The sequence below is a fragment of the Rhinolophus sinicus genome, chromosome 5 (genome assembly GCF_057876585.1).
Source record: "Rhinolophus sinicus isolate RSI-liver-muscle chromosome 5, RSI-T2T, whole genome shotgun sequence".
In the NCBI taxonomy this organism is placed as follows: domain Eukaryota; kingdom Metazoa; phylum Chordata; class Mammalia; order Chiroptera; family Rhinolophidae; genus Rhinolophus; species Rhinolophus sinicus.
Window position 1 is genome coordinate 20,877,501 of NC_142505.1, and position 13,276 is coordinate 20,890,776.

Consider the following 13,276-nt stretch of genomic DNA (forward strand, 5'->3'; position numbering starts at 1 on the left):
ATCATATTAGTTTCAGGTGTACAGCATAGTGGTTAGATATTTATATAGCTTACGAAGTGATTCCCTTGATATGCCTAGTGCCCACCTGGCACCATACGTAGTTATTACCGTATTCTTGACTATAGTCCCCATAGTGTACTTTACATCCCTGTGACTATTTTGTAACTGCCAATTTGTATTTCTTAATCCCTCCTCCATTTCACCCAGCACCCAAGCCCTCTCCCCTCTGGTAACCATCAGTTTTTTCTCTGCTATCTATGAGTCTGTTTCTGTTTTGTTAGTTTATTTTGTTTTCAGATTCCACATATAAGTGAAATCATGTGGTATTTGTCTTTCTCTGTCTGACTTATTTCACTTAACATAATACCCTATAGGTCCATCCATTTTGTCCCAAATAGTTAAGATTTCATTGATTTTTATGGCCAAGTAATAATCTATTGTATATATGTGCCACATATTCTTAATCCAATTGTCTATTGATGGACACTTAGGTTGCTTCTGTAGCTTGGCTATTGTAAATAATGTTGCAGTGAACATAGGGGTACATATGTTTTCGAATTAGTGTTTTTTATTTCTTTGGATAAGCAACCAGAAGTGGAATTGCTGAGTCATAAGGCAATTCTATTTTTAATTTTCTGAGGAACCTCCAAACTGTATTCCATAGTGGTTGCATCAATTTACAATCCTACAAACAGCTCACGAGGGTTCCATTTTCTCCACATCCATGACAACACTTGTTGTTTGTTGATTTATTAATGGTAGCCATTCTGACAGGTATGAGGTGATATCAAATTGTGGTTTGAATTTGCATTTCTCTGATGCTTAGTGACATTGAGCAGCTTTTCATATGTCTATCGGCCATCTGCATGTCCTCTTTGGACAAATGTCTATTCAGGTTCTCTGCCCATTTTTAAATTGGATTGTTTGGTTATTTTGTTGGTGAGTTGTATCAGTTCTTTAAATATTTTGGATATTAATGCCTTATTAGATGTATTGACAAATATCTTCTCCCATTCAGGAGGTCGTCTTTTCATTTTGTTCATGGTTTCCTTTGCTCTGCAAAAACTTTTTAGTTTGATAAAGTCCCATTTGTTTATCTTTTCTTTTGTTTCTCTTGCCCAATGAGATGCAACTAAAAAAATATTACTAAGAGCAATGTCAGAGAATTTACTGCCTGTGTTTTCTTCTAGGAGTTTTCTGGTTTCAGATCTCATATTTAAGTCTTTAATTCATTTTGAGTTTATTCTTGTATACGGTGTAAAAAAACTGGTGTAGTTTCTTTTTATTTTCTTTTTACATTTATGTTTCCAGTTTTCCCAACACCATTTATTGAAGAGACTGTCTTTATCCCATTGTATATGCTTGCCTCCTTTGTCATAGATTAATTTACCATATAGGTGTGGGTTTATTTCTGGGCTTTCTATTCTGTTCCATTGATCTATGTGTCTGTTTTTATGCCAGCACATGCTGTTTTGATTACTATAGCCTTGTAGTATAGTTTGATATCAGATAGAGTGCTATCCCCAACTTTGTTCTTCTTTCTCAAGATTGCTTTGGCTATTCGGGGTCTTTTGTGGTTCCATGCATATTTTAGGATTTTTCCTAGTTCTGTAAAAAAAAAAATGCTATTAGCATTTTGATAGCAATTGCACTGAATCTATAGATTGCTTTGGGTAGCACAAACATTTTACTAATGTTAATTCTTCCTATCCATAAGCACAGTATATGCTTCCATTTATTTGTATCTTCTTCCATTTCTTATAATTTTCAGAGTACAGGTCTTTTACCTCCTTAGTTAAATTTATTCTGATGTATTTTTTTGATGTAGTTGTAAATGGGATTGTTTTCTTAATTTCCTCTTCCTGATAGTTCGTTACTGGTGTATAAAAACCAACTGATTTCTGAATATTAATTTTGTATCCTGCTATTTTAATTGAACTCACTTATCAGTTCAAATAGTGTTTTGGTGGACTCCAGGATTCTCTATATATAGTATCTGTCATCTGCAAATAATGACGGTTTTACTTCTTCGTTTCCAACTTGGATGCCTTTTATTTCTTTTTCTTGTCTGATTGCTGTGACTAGGACTTCCAAAACTATGATGAATAAAGTGATGAAAGTGGACATCTTTGTCGTATTCCAAATAAAGCTACATTCTGAGGTTCCTGGTGCACATATCTTCTGGTAGCTACATTCAACACACTACAAGACACTATAATCTTTATCTATTGCATCCCTTCTACTTCTCTTCCTGTGTTACATAACTGGTTCTCCTATGTTATCTAGCCCAGTGCTATTCAAAGTAGCCACAATGTGATAGAATCAACACCTGAGAGTTTGTTAGAAATGTAAATTCTCATGCCCACCCTAGGCCTACTGAATCAGAAACTCTGGGAGTGGGGACCAGAAATCTCTATTTAAATAAGCTCTTCAGGTGACTTTTAAGCAAACTAAAGTTTCTAGGCACTAATCTAGCCCACACCCATTCACAAGAATATGATGATATGTGTCACTGATTTTAAAGAAACCAAAGCAAGCATTAATTTTTTTCTTGTTGCATGTAAAAAACAAAAAGGTATATGTATAGAAAGTATATGCCATTTACTGGAAAAATACCATATATAATACTATATATTATATATATATACATATATGTAATTAGAATTGATGACTACAAGGGCAAATAATAAAATTGCCTTTAATTGCAAAGAACAGACAATCCATTAGAATTGTGTTTACGTCAGATTCATATAATGTGCATAAACTGATTTCACATTGCCCATTTCCTTAAGTCACTAGTCATAGAAATAAAAATCTTTTTATTTTTAAGCAAGAAGTTTGTTAGCTGTGTTAAATGTGAGGGTGTAAAATTTTGATTCAGCATTTTATTCTCAGAGAAGACAGAAACATATTTGGTAACATTCTTTTGAGAGTAATTGTCTGTCAATAATCACTAAAGAGCTGCCTACTTTGACAGAATTTCAAAAAGTGTATCTGTGCCTTGAATAATGTACACAAACTCCTTGTCAAAAGTTACCACATAGAATGAAAAGCCAATATTTTCATTTCCCTTTGGAAAATCTGCTGGGATAATATGCTTGGAATAGGGATGAAAACCAGTTTCATAGAACATTGTAAAGATAGTCATTACTTAAGCTGAGCATCTGCAGAGTGTAAATAATAAAGTTATGTTTTCAGGCCTAGATAATGATTGTTTTTAGCACTTTTTTGAAAAGGGGGAGAGGTTGAAATAATCATTTTTCTAGCCCTATTTTAAACATGATTTCAACAGATTATACAAATATGCGTAAATGTCAGTCAATTACCATCTGCTCTAGTCAAATCAATCTTTACTAGAGTTCAGTATTCCTGTGAGATTTGGACAATATCAGAGATGAGTCCCTGGCAATATGACTTATAAATATCTTGCTTCCCCCTGCCCTATTTCTTCAGCCATGTGTAAGTTCACACTAAAGCACTGTGGATTTCTCTGCTTTGAGGTACTTACCAGAGAAAACACTGGAGTGTGTATTCAAGCAGTGAGCTGAGACACAGGAGAGTATTTTTCCTAAAAATAGAAGTTGCCCACTAGACCAACTTAAACAGAAGGCATGAAAGGTCTTCTATTAACAATGCCCAATTCTGACTGAGGACAGAAGTAACAGGACACTTTAAGAAGCTCTATGATTATGTACTTTACTGATAATTTTTAAAGCCTAGAACTTAATTTTTTAAAATGGTCTTTAACTGTCTATACCGGAGAGAGAACAAAGAAATTGAGATTTGTTGTTGTTATTGTCATTGCTGTTATTGTTTATAGCACAGATTGCACTGATATGTATAAACAGCTTAAGGATACTAAGGGCTAACTCAAGCAGGGTGTCCTGGGAGGAAAGCTCCCCATAAAAAGAACTTATGTCCCAGGTGTTTATCTGATTGAATGAAGCCAATACATTAAATTATTTGACCTCTAATTGGAGACTCTAAAAATCCAAGTCTATTGAAAACAATTCCTATTTGTGTATAGTTTTTCCTGAAGTCACTGGATATGCTAGCAAGATAAATGCTGGGAGAATATAACATTTCTAAGGAAGACTTTTCTAGAATCTACATATTTTAATCATATTTTAAAAATCTGATGCACACAGAACATTCAATGGTTATAGTACCTACATTACCTACATTACACATTTTTTTTTCCTGGACAAAAGAAGTAATGTTGAGAGCTTCATTATCTGTTTTACCATTTTTCTCTCCATCAACTTGAGTAGGTGGAATAACTGGCCTGATTCTTCAATCAATGAATCACTGTCAAAAGTTATGAGCACTTATCATCAGAATTGTGCAAAAGAAGACGATCTCTCTCCTACATAGAAATAGACTCTACACAATAGCATAATCCCTCCCCAAAAAGATTATTCTTTTAAAAATGTTATCTGGATCCAAGTCTTTACATCATCTCTCTGATGATTCCACAAGTTGAAATGGAGGTTATTCTTGCACCTAGATCATGGAAGGACATGGAAGATACATCTCACTTTATATGATCTGGGTGACTGTGTCCCCAGTACATAGGGGAGTATAGAGTTCAGATGTGTACCTAATATACATATTTCATGGTACAGCAAATTATTTTTGGAACAAAGTGAAGGTATTAAGAACATAAGCAAAAAGAAAGATAAATAGCACCTCAAATTCATTATAATTTTAAAGAATTAAAAAGCAATCATTTCTAGATCTTCAAAGAAAGGAAATAGGTCTTGTCTAGTATAAATGAAAAATTGGTAGAGGTGTGGACAAAAGGCGAATGTTTATAAATCTGAAATTATAGATGAATGCTCATAAATTATAAAGAAATTCTACTAACTTTCTCTGACATATTTTAGACTTTCTCTTTGCTAGTAGGAAAATGGTAGCTATTACTATTAGAAATAGAAAGATCACTTAATATCTAGTGAAATAGCTACAACTATGAAATACAAACTCATTATTCAAATTCCTACCCTATGTTATATCAATAACCACTTTATATTGATTAGTAATATTGTTTTAGGTTTTAATGTAATGGAATGAGGAAGGTGATGGTGAATGAGAAATAGTCTAAATTTTAAAAGAAACCCAGATTCATTCTGTGTGTAGCTTGATGTTGTAAACGTGACTCTGGATTAGAGAAAAAGGATTATACTTGTAATGAATATAATCAGCAAAGTAAGTTGAAGAAAGCTGCAAAACATAACCTTTAGTCCCAAATAACAAAGGGCAACAAAAGAGGAATCACATTTTGTAGCATTCTCTTTATTGCCTTCTGGCTGGCTCAAAGTTAAAATATACAATAGAAAAATGTGAAAACTTACGGTTGAAAAGTTTTGAATTTCTGGATTCTTGATACCAGATTTTAGGTATTACTATATTCAGCTTTCAAGTGAACTATTCATAGTATCTTGAGTGAATTTTTAAATGGGTATTATGTATAGAGAAACAAAAAATAATACAATATTTCTATTATCATGAGTGGTGACATACAAAAGTGATACTTGCTTGCTTTTTTAGTTATTAGGATAAAAACAATTCTTGAAAGTCAAAAATAAATTGCTGATAAAATGAATTCTGTTTACCAAGCAGCAGTTCTGCATAACTAAACATTGAACTTTCTCAGATAAGTCACTGCACTGGGACAAATCTTTGGTTTAGGAAGGAGGCACCAATAACCCCTCTCCACTTCCACTTTCTACAGCACCCCTCAGAGCTGCAACCCATCAACAACAGGCAGCCCGACAGCCCTGTGGATGGAAAATCGGCCCTTTATAGCCGACTGCTAGCCAATACCTCTCCAACTACAAGCCCTGTGAACTTGGAGAATAGCATGGTCCCCACACTAGACCGCTGCTGTTTTATCTCCAGGGAAGACAAACGAGTTTTCAACTCTGCTACACTCACCCTAATGCATATTTCCCCTCTACTCCCTAACTCTTCCTAACACAACTGCCCATCTGAGTAGAACAAGAAGGTCAATTTGGCTAAAGTGAAACCCATGGACTAAAGTCAAGTCAAAGAAAGGGTTAAGCAAATATGCAACTCCCAAAGTAGACTTCTATTTAAACAGCAAATACAATCATCCACACCAGAAAATAGTAACTTTGAATGAAGTGATCCTTACTTGGTCTCACAAATGGTATATAAATTCCTTTGGATACCAGAGATACCATTTTGTCTAATTCTAATATTTCACTATTAATAGTTATCCTGTAGATTTCCTATAGATTATAATTCAAGATCAAAAGGTAAATCTTGCAACATAATCAAGCAAGTTTAGTTATTAATTTACTAAAGAGTGTCTTGTTAAAAATTATTCCCCTGGAAGGTTGTTTCAGAACCCTGCCTTGTAGTGGTGCAGTTTCCCTCTGCTGATTTTGAACATAGGGTAATTGAAATTAGCATGAAAATAATTTTCTATTTTAAGGTTCCCACTGATGTAAAGTGATCAATGCACAATTGTATTATTAATATGTGTTTATTTATCTGTATTTGAAAAATGCACATGCACATCAAAAGAATGCACATTAAAATTTAGAAATTCTGGGGGTGATGAAAATAGTCTGGATTTTGAGAGGGGATGGTCGTTACGTGGGTGTACACATTTAAGAAAAACTCATCAAACTCCACGCTTAAGTTCTATGCATTTTACATGTGTAAATTTGACTTCAATAAAAAGTAAGTCAAATGAAAGACAACTATAATAACTAACAGTATCGAAAATGGCAAAATGGTAATGGAATACCTGAATGGTTCTAGTTTGGGGATCACTGGCCTAAGGAAAGGTGACTAAAATAATGTCCACAAAGTAGACTAATGTCCAAAAGGAAACTAAATGAGTTTTGATGCCTGAGACCTTTCCCAAGGCACTTCTCGGTTTATTATTCTTTTCTGAGATTTCTCTCTGCCTGGGGCTAGAAGCCAGCAGTAGGGATATATTATAATATGTATCTTGGGGGAAAGATGCACATGAGACTAAGTGAATCAAGTGAGTTACAGTACGTGAATTCCAAATTAGTAAGCAAACTTACTAATTAACACAAATATCCAGACGTCTAGTCATAAAATATAAGCAACTTATCCTGCTATTGCTCTAATGAAAATGTCCTGCTAATTATGAAATTTTGCAATAACTTTGGGGAAAATATTTTTTATCTGAAAATATAATAGCCTAAATTCCTCATACACAAATGTATAAATCAAAAGACTGGTCATTAATTTTGTCTTTCAAATTATAAGTTAAACTCTTGGCATTAATAAAAGTAAAGTGTTAGAAAGAATCATACCCATACATATGCATATAATTTCTATATATAAGCCAAAAAAAATAGAAAACAGAATGAAAAAGAGGTCCTCTTCTCATCGATAACAAATGCCTAGGATAGACTTAATTAGAAATATATAAAATTCTACTTTGAAAAAACTAATGCAAAATAAATAGAGAGGATCACCAAACTTGTCTTTTTATTTATTTTGCTTTAGTTTTTTCATCAAAGTGTTACTGGTAGCAATAGGTGAAGATTAAGTGAATCGTAACATGTTTTGTTTTAGTCAAAGAGCAGTCTTTTAAAGCATGCCACAAAAAGCTCTGAAGACCCCAAAAAAAGTTTTACTATATAAGTATAGCAAAAGAACTATGTTTGCAACATATTGACAAAATAGTAACTTTGAAAGAAAAAAGACTGTCAAATGGCTAGAATTGTCAAGGTAAGACAGTCTACACATTCCCTTTAACTAACGATGGGACAATAAATGGTACAATAATGTTGGAAGATATTTTTGGAGGGGAATGTTCAGCGAATTGGTAATTTTTCCTACAGAAATATTCACACATTTACAGAAATTTGTATACAATGATGTTGCTGCTTTTTCATTTGTAATTTTGTAAATTGAATCAACCTCAATGTTCAGGAATTGATTCAATAAATTAAGATATTTTCATAAAATAAAATGCTATGCAATAACTAAAGATTTGGCAGATCTTTGATTTAAGAAGATGTCAACAAAATATTAAGTGAAAAAGTAGAGTTTAAATTCATTCCATTTATGTTAACAAAGTATATATACTTATACATGTTACACGTAAACACAAATATTTAAACATGCATAAAGAAATAACAGTAAAATATACATCAAATTAATAAAAATTGGTTTAATTAATGTGATGGGTTTTGAATGATTTAAAAAATTCTATCCTCCAAATACAACGCTATTGTATTACTTTGAAAAAATAAATTATGATTAAAATGTGGGACTTACTTTAAAAAAAAAACAAAAAACTTTTACCTAGTCTTAACTATCTAATGGAACTATTATGTTATTACAAGTCTGAGAATTTTAAATGTTCCTAAATCCTTACTTCCTGTCTCTTTCTAAGGAGAAATTAGGAAGAAAAGTACTGGCATTTATTACACAAGAACCTACTAAAATATAGTCACTATATACTATTATAATTGCTTTTCATATTAACCATTATAACATTCACACAATGTAATTATTACTGTTCCCAATGCAGAGATTAATTCAATGAGGTGCAGAGGTGTTAACTTGCCTAAAGTCACAAAACAACTATGGAGCACAACTAGCTCTTGAAGGCAGATTTGGCTCATTCATGAGTTTGTATTCTTTCCACCAGTTTGCTGTTTCCTAAATATGTGTGTGTGTGTGTGTGTGTGTGTGTGTGTGTGTGTGTATATATATATATATATATATATATATATATATATATATATATATATAAAATTTCCCCCCCTCAACATTTTTCAGAATCTATAACAGGCAACACCATCAGCTACTTCACCTGCCTTCCTGGAACAGTACTGTTTTTATTCTTTTTTTTTTTTTCCCTAGGCTAATTGACTCATATATTTACTCTGGTCAGCACAAGTCTTTTCGACATTCTGAAAGTACCACATTTTGCCATGTATAATGCATACTTTTTTGCCCAAATTGTGAGGGAAAAATAACTATGCACACTATACATCGGTACTACTAATTCCGTGTATCTACATAAATGTTTTCCATTCATGATTATGAGTTAAAAATGTAACTCTAGAAATCAATTACGATATCTATACGCAAAATAATTCCCTAGCACATGATAATTGCTTCTGTTGAACTTACGACGAACTTACAAAGATGAAGAGTTCTTGGCCTTCTATGATGGCGTAAATATCGTAAATTTTTACTGGTACAAGAAATTTCCTCTACCTTGTATCTGTTCTTGTGTTTTGTAATTATTTGTTACATAAAATTTCTTGTACCAGAATATGTTAAAAAAATAAATGCTAAAATTCCTTTATAATACAAGCAACAAGTACCTAAATGTAAACAAATAAAAATTTGAATTAAAATGAAAGATTTTTTTCCCCTGAAAGTTTGGGCCAAAAATGTGGGCACGCATTATACACAGCAAAATATGGTACTTATTGGGCTGTTATAAATAATTTATAGTTCATGAAATATTAGAGTAGGAAAGGACTTAAAGCAATCTAGATCTTCCTCTTCTTTTTAAAAATAAAAAAATAATCAAGAGAGACTCAGAGATTAGTGTGACTTACTCAGAGTCTCTTTCATTCAGACTGCTGTCACTGAGTAGAGATGGTCAGGTCGGTGCGCCTGAACTACTCACACCTGAAGGAGAGGGCTTGTGAGAGTGGCAGAGGCTTGTAGTTAGAGCTCTCAGTAAGTGCACCTCTACCATTTACAGCCATCTATGTGTATGGCTGTAATACGTTGAGTAAAGAATAAGTAAATCATTCAAAAATTTTGAGAACAGTATGTTTATTCCATTTCAGCTTCCCTCTCTATAATAAACCTTCTAAATTCCTTGGATTTTTGTCTAACATGTTTCTCTATTATTTCGTATTATGTCACTACACAATTATACTTGTAATTTGTTGAGTCCAGCAGTGTATTCAAAAGTCATGACAACTGTTGGGCAGTTCTTCTTATACAGTTTGTTCCATGGATTGCAAGATATCTAGTGTGCTTAACCTTTGCCCACCCCACCCCCCAAAAAAGAATTCCTGATATTCCCTCAAATTACTATAACCAAAAGCATTTCCACAAATTTTTAAAATATCCCAGAGGGCAATGTCTCTTAAACTAACTGTGATAAAGGACCAGTTTTCCCCTCCAGTATGTTCAACATGTATACTTGTATAAAACTACAAAAATAAATAAATAAAATAAAGTCACTAGAAAAAAATGACATAATAAACAAAGACATACAAAACACAAGTTCCATTTTATTATTACATTCAACACACAAAAATTACTCTGTCAAGTTACCATACAAGTTTCTACATGGTTACTCTCATTTTTTTGCTCCTATCTCATCGCAGACCAAAAATAATAGTTCACAGACCAGCTCTGGCCCATGGACCATACTTTGAATAATGCTGTCCTAGGGACACTACTGCGTTTGTTGAGAATCACTGGTAAAAATAAAGCGATACAGTGATGTTAGTTATTACTGTCTTAATAATTTTTTATGCTAAATATCCTAAAGCAGAGACTGAAACAAACAATCCCATCCACATTAACAATCTTGAATTATATCACATATTCCTGCCCACATCTTCAGGCATACACACAAGTCCTATTTCCTTTTTTTTTTAAAGAGCAACATTGTCTTCTGTGACATTAAATTCCTCTCTGTAAAGGTACATCAACATTATTTAGCCAGTGAAAAATCCCAGATTCTTTTTACAAGCCAAAAAGCAAACGCATAAAACAAAATCTGATTTGAAAAGGACTCATAAAATATACATATTCAGAATACAAAAATGATGTTCACTTCACTGCCTGTTCATCTATAGGTTCATCCCAACATCCCCCTAGTTTACATTCAACCTTCCCTGGGTCCGCCATGTACCAACCCCACCACTCAACACAGAAAATACGACAGGTATAGGCTTTCCTTTCAATCACAATTCTTTTTCTTATGACACCAATATATTATTTGTCCAGAAGAATTTAAGCATTGACTCTCTTTTTCACTGGTATCCTGTTAAGAATACTGTCACTTGAGGAGAACGTCAAGGTTAATCCTATCCCAGTTATAGTTTTGACAGTAAGTAGAGTTAAATATCTCTCTGTGTATAATATACAGAGTGATGTGTTAAATTTTTTAAATTCTTTTAAAATGCTATTGATTTTATAAATTCTCATTACAAGGAGTCTAGGTTTAGATTAATTCAAAAGGTTGATGCTATTCTCTACTTAACTTTAAGGTTTCAATTTTCCATAATTCTATAATATTGATATTAGTAACCACAAATATTAAATTTCTAGTGTCAGCCTAAAAAGGGAAACATATACTTAACTAACATTTATAAGGAAAAAATTGATTATGTGTTATTTTGCTTTTAAATATTCATTTAACTTTTTTTGAAAACAGTATTAATCAAATAAAATTTGAAGTCTGTACACTTTACATCATAAAACATAACCTTACCCTTTTCTTGACCACCACAGCAACTTTGCCTTCTGCTTGGGATGTATCTGTAAGATAATAAAATATGGCTGCTTCAAAAAAAGTGCCTATACTCTTATTCAAATAAATGCAAAGTTACACGATCAAAGTTTTCTGCTTTTTCATATTGTAATACGTGTTTTCAGTGGTTCTTTTCATCAAAATGCTAATAAACTCAGCTTACCAGAGTTAACCAGAACAAAGTAATACAAAAGTAATAATACTAATACCAGGAATTTGTAAACTTATTTAACAAACCCCCTCCCTTAAATCTGACTGGTTGGTTGGATGTCATCTAGCATCAAGCATATATTATTTCTAGATTTGGGTCAGCTTGTGTGCTCTGGAGTACAGAGGGTCTGGAATTAAATCCAAGCTACCTCTGCTTTTGATCAAGATGATTGAGTAGGTAAATGTTTGCTTGCCTCCTCCTACAACTGCATGAAGACTAGGTGAACATAAGTCCTATAACTAAAGATATACAGAAGAAGCCATGTGGAGACTGGTAGGCAGGGCGGAGATGTGGAACAGGCTGGTCCCAAATCCGCATGTGGTCGTTAAAAATCAGGAAGGATATCTCGGCTGTGGAGGTCCCCCTGAGGAGTGAGGGTTCCCAGCTCCACACAAGGCTCCCCAGTCCAGGGTTCCAGTGCCAAGAAGAAAAGTCCCCACCACTTCTACCTGTGAAAACCAGCAGAGATTGTGGCTAAATGAGACAGAGGGCTGCTGGAGTCCCAGGCGTCCCTCTAAAAGGGCCCATGCACTGACTTATTCACTAATGGACTCACTTACTCTAGGGCAGCAGCTCAAAAAGTGGTAGGGACATACCAGGAGGAACTGAGTTGTCTGGCTTCAGGATGATGGCAGAAGGAGCAGCTTTCTCCCAGACAGAAGTGCTAGCAGAAACCCTTATTCCATTGTTGAGCCTTCCCCACAACCCAGCATGCAGATGCAGACAGGCACCATATCTGAGTCTCCACAAACCTGGCTAATACCCTTTGTCCTGCCCTCGTGGTTCCCTGAGACCTCGCACCACCCAACCAGAGGGCCAAACCAAACTGCTTCTAGTGGCTTCTCCATACAAACAACCAGTCTCAGTTTGAGCTATGGACTTTCCTAAAATCTCTCAAAGATTCCAAACCACAAACAAGCAACATCTGATCTCAGCATGCCCCGTACCTCTTGCTAAGTGGCCCCAAGTCCAGCACTAGTGGCAGCCAGCCTGGATTTGGAACTTAGATTCTTCCAGGCACCTCTAAGCCCAGAACAAGTGGCATCCATCTCAAGATCACTTTGGGCTGGGCACAGGCAGTGGCTGAACTTGGCCTGCACCAGAGCCCCTCCCAAGAGGCCCCAGAACAAACACACCCTGTGGCCAGCTTCAGAGCATCACCCAACCACCTCCACAAATGACACACCCAAAGGGCAGACTGGGCAGGCCCCAGAACCCTATTAAAGTAAACCCTGCTCCATAGGGTCAGCCCCTGCATACAGCTCCTCCACTGTAGTCATGGTCATTCCTCACAGCCAATCAGCCTGAGGGTCAATCCTTCCCATTGATGTGCCAACAGCAATCAAGGCTCAACTACAATCAGAGGGCACACATAATCCACACAAGGGACACACCTGGACCACCTGACTCAGGTGACGAGGGAGACTGTGCCACTGAGCCCCACAGACCACCTACAACATAAGGCCACTTTACTAAAACCAGGAAATATAGCAGATCTACCTAATACATAGAAACAAACACAGTGAGGCAGC

General features: G+C 34.7%; 1 protein-coding gene across 5 annotated transcripts in view; it reads right to left on the reverse strand.

The window, feature by feature from the left end:
• ZCWPW2 (zinc finger CW-type and PWWP domain containing 2) overlaps positions 1-13,276 on the reverse strand; it is a 130,559-nt gene that overhangs the window by 25,572 nt on the left and 91,711 nt on the right. For all 5 annotated transcript variants that reach the window (XM_088798303.1, XM_088798302.1, XM_088798301.1 and 2 more), the window contains one exon: positions 11,495-11,541. In XM_088798303.1, the coding sequence (XP_088654429.1) occupies positions 11,495-11,541 (47 nt within the window). The remainder of the gene's footprint in view (positions 1-11,494; positions 11,542-13,276) is intronic.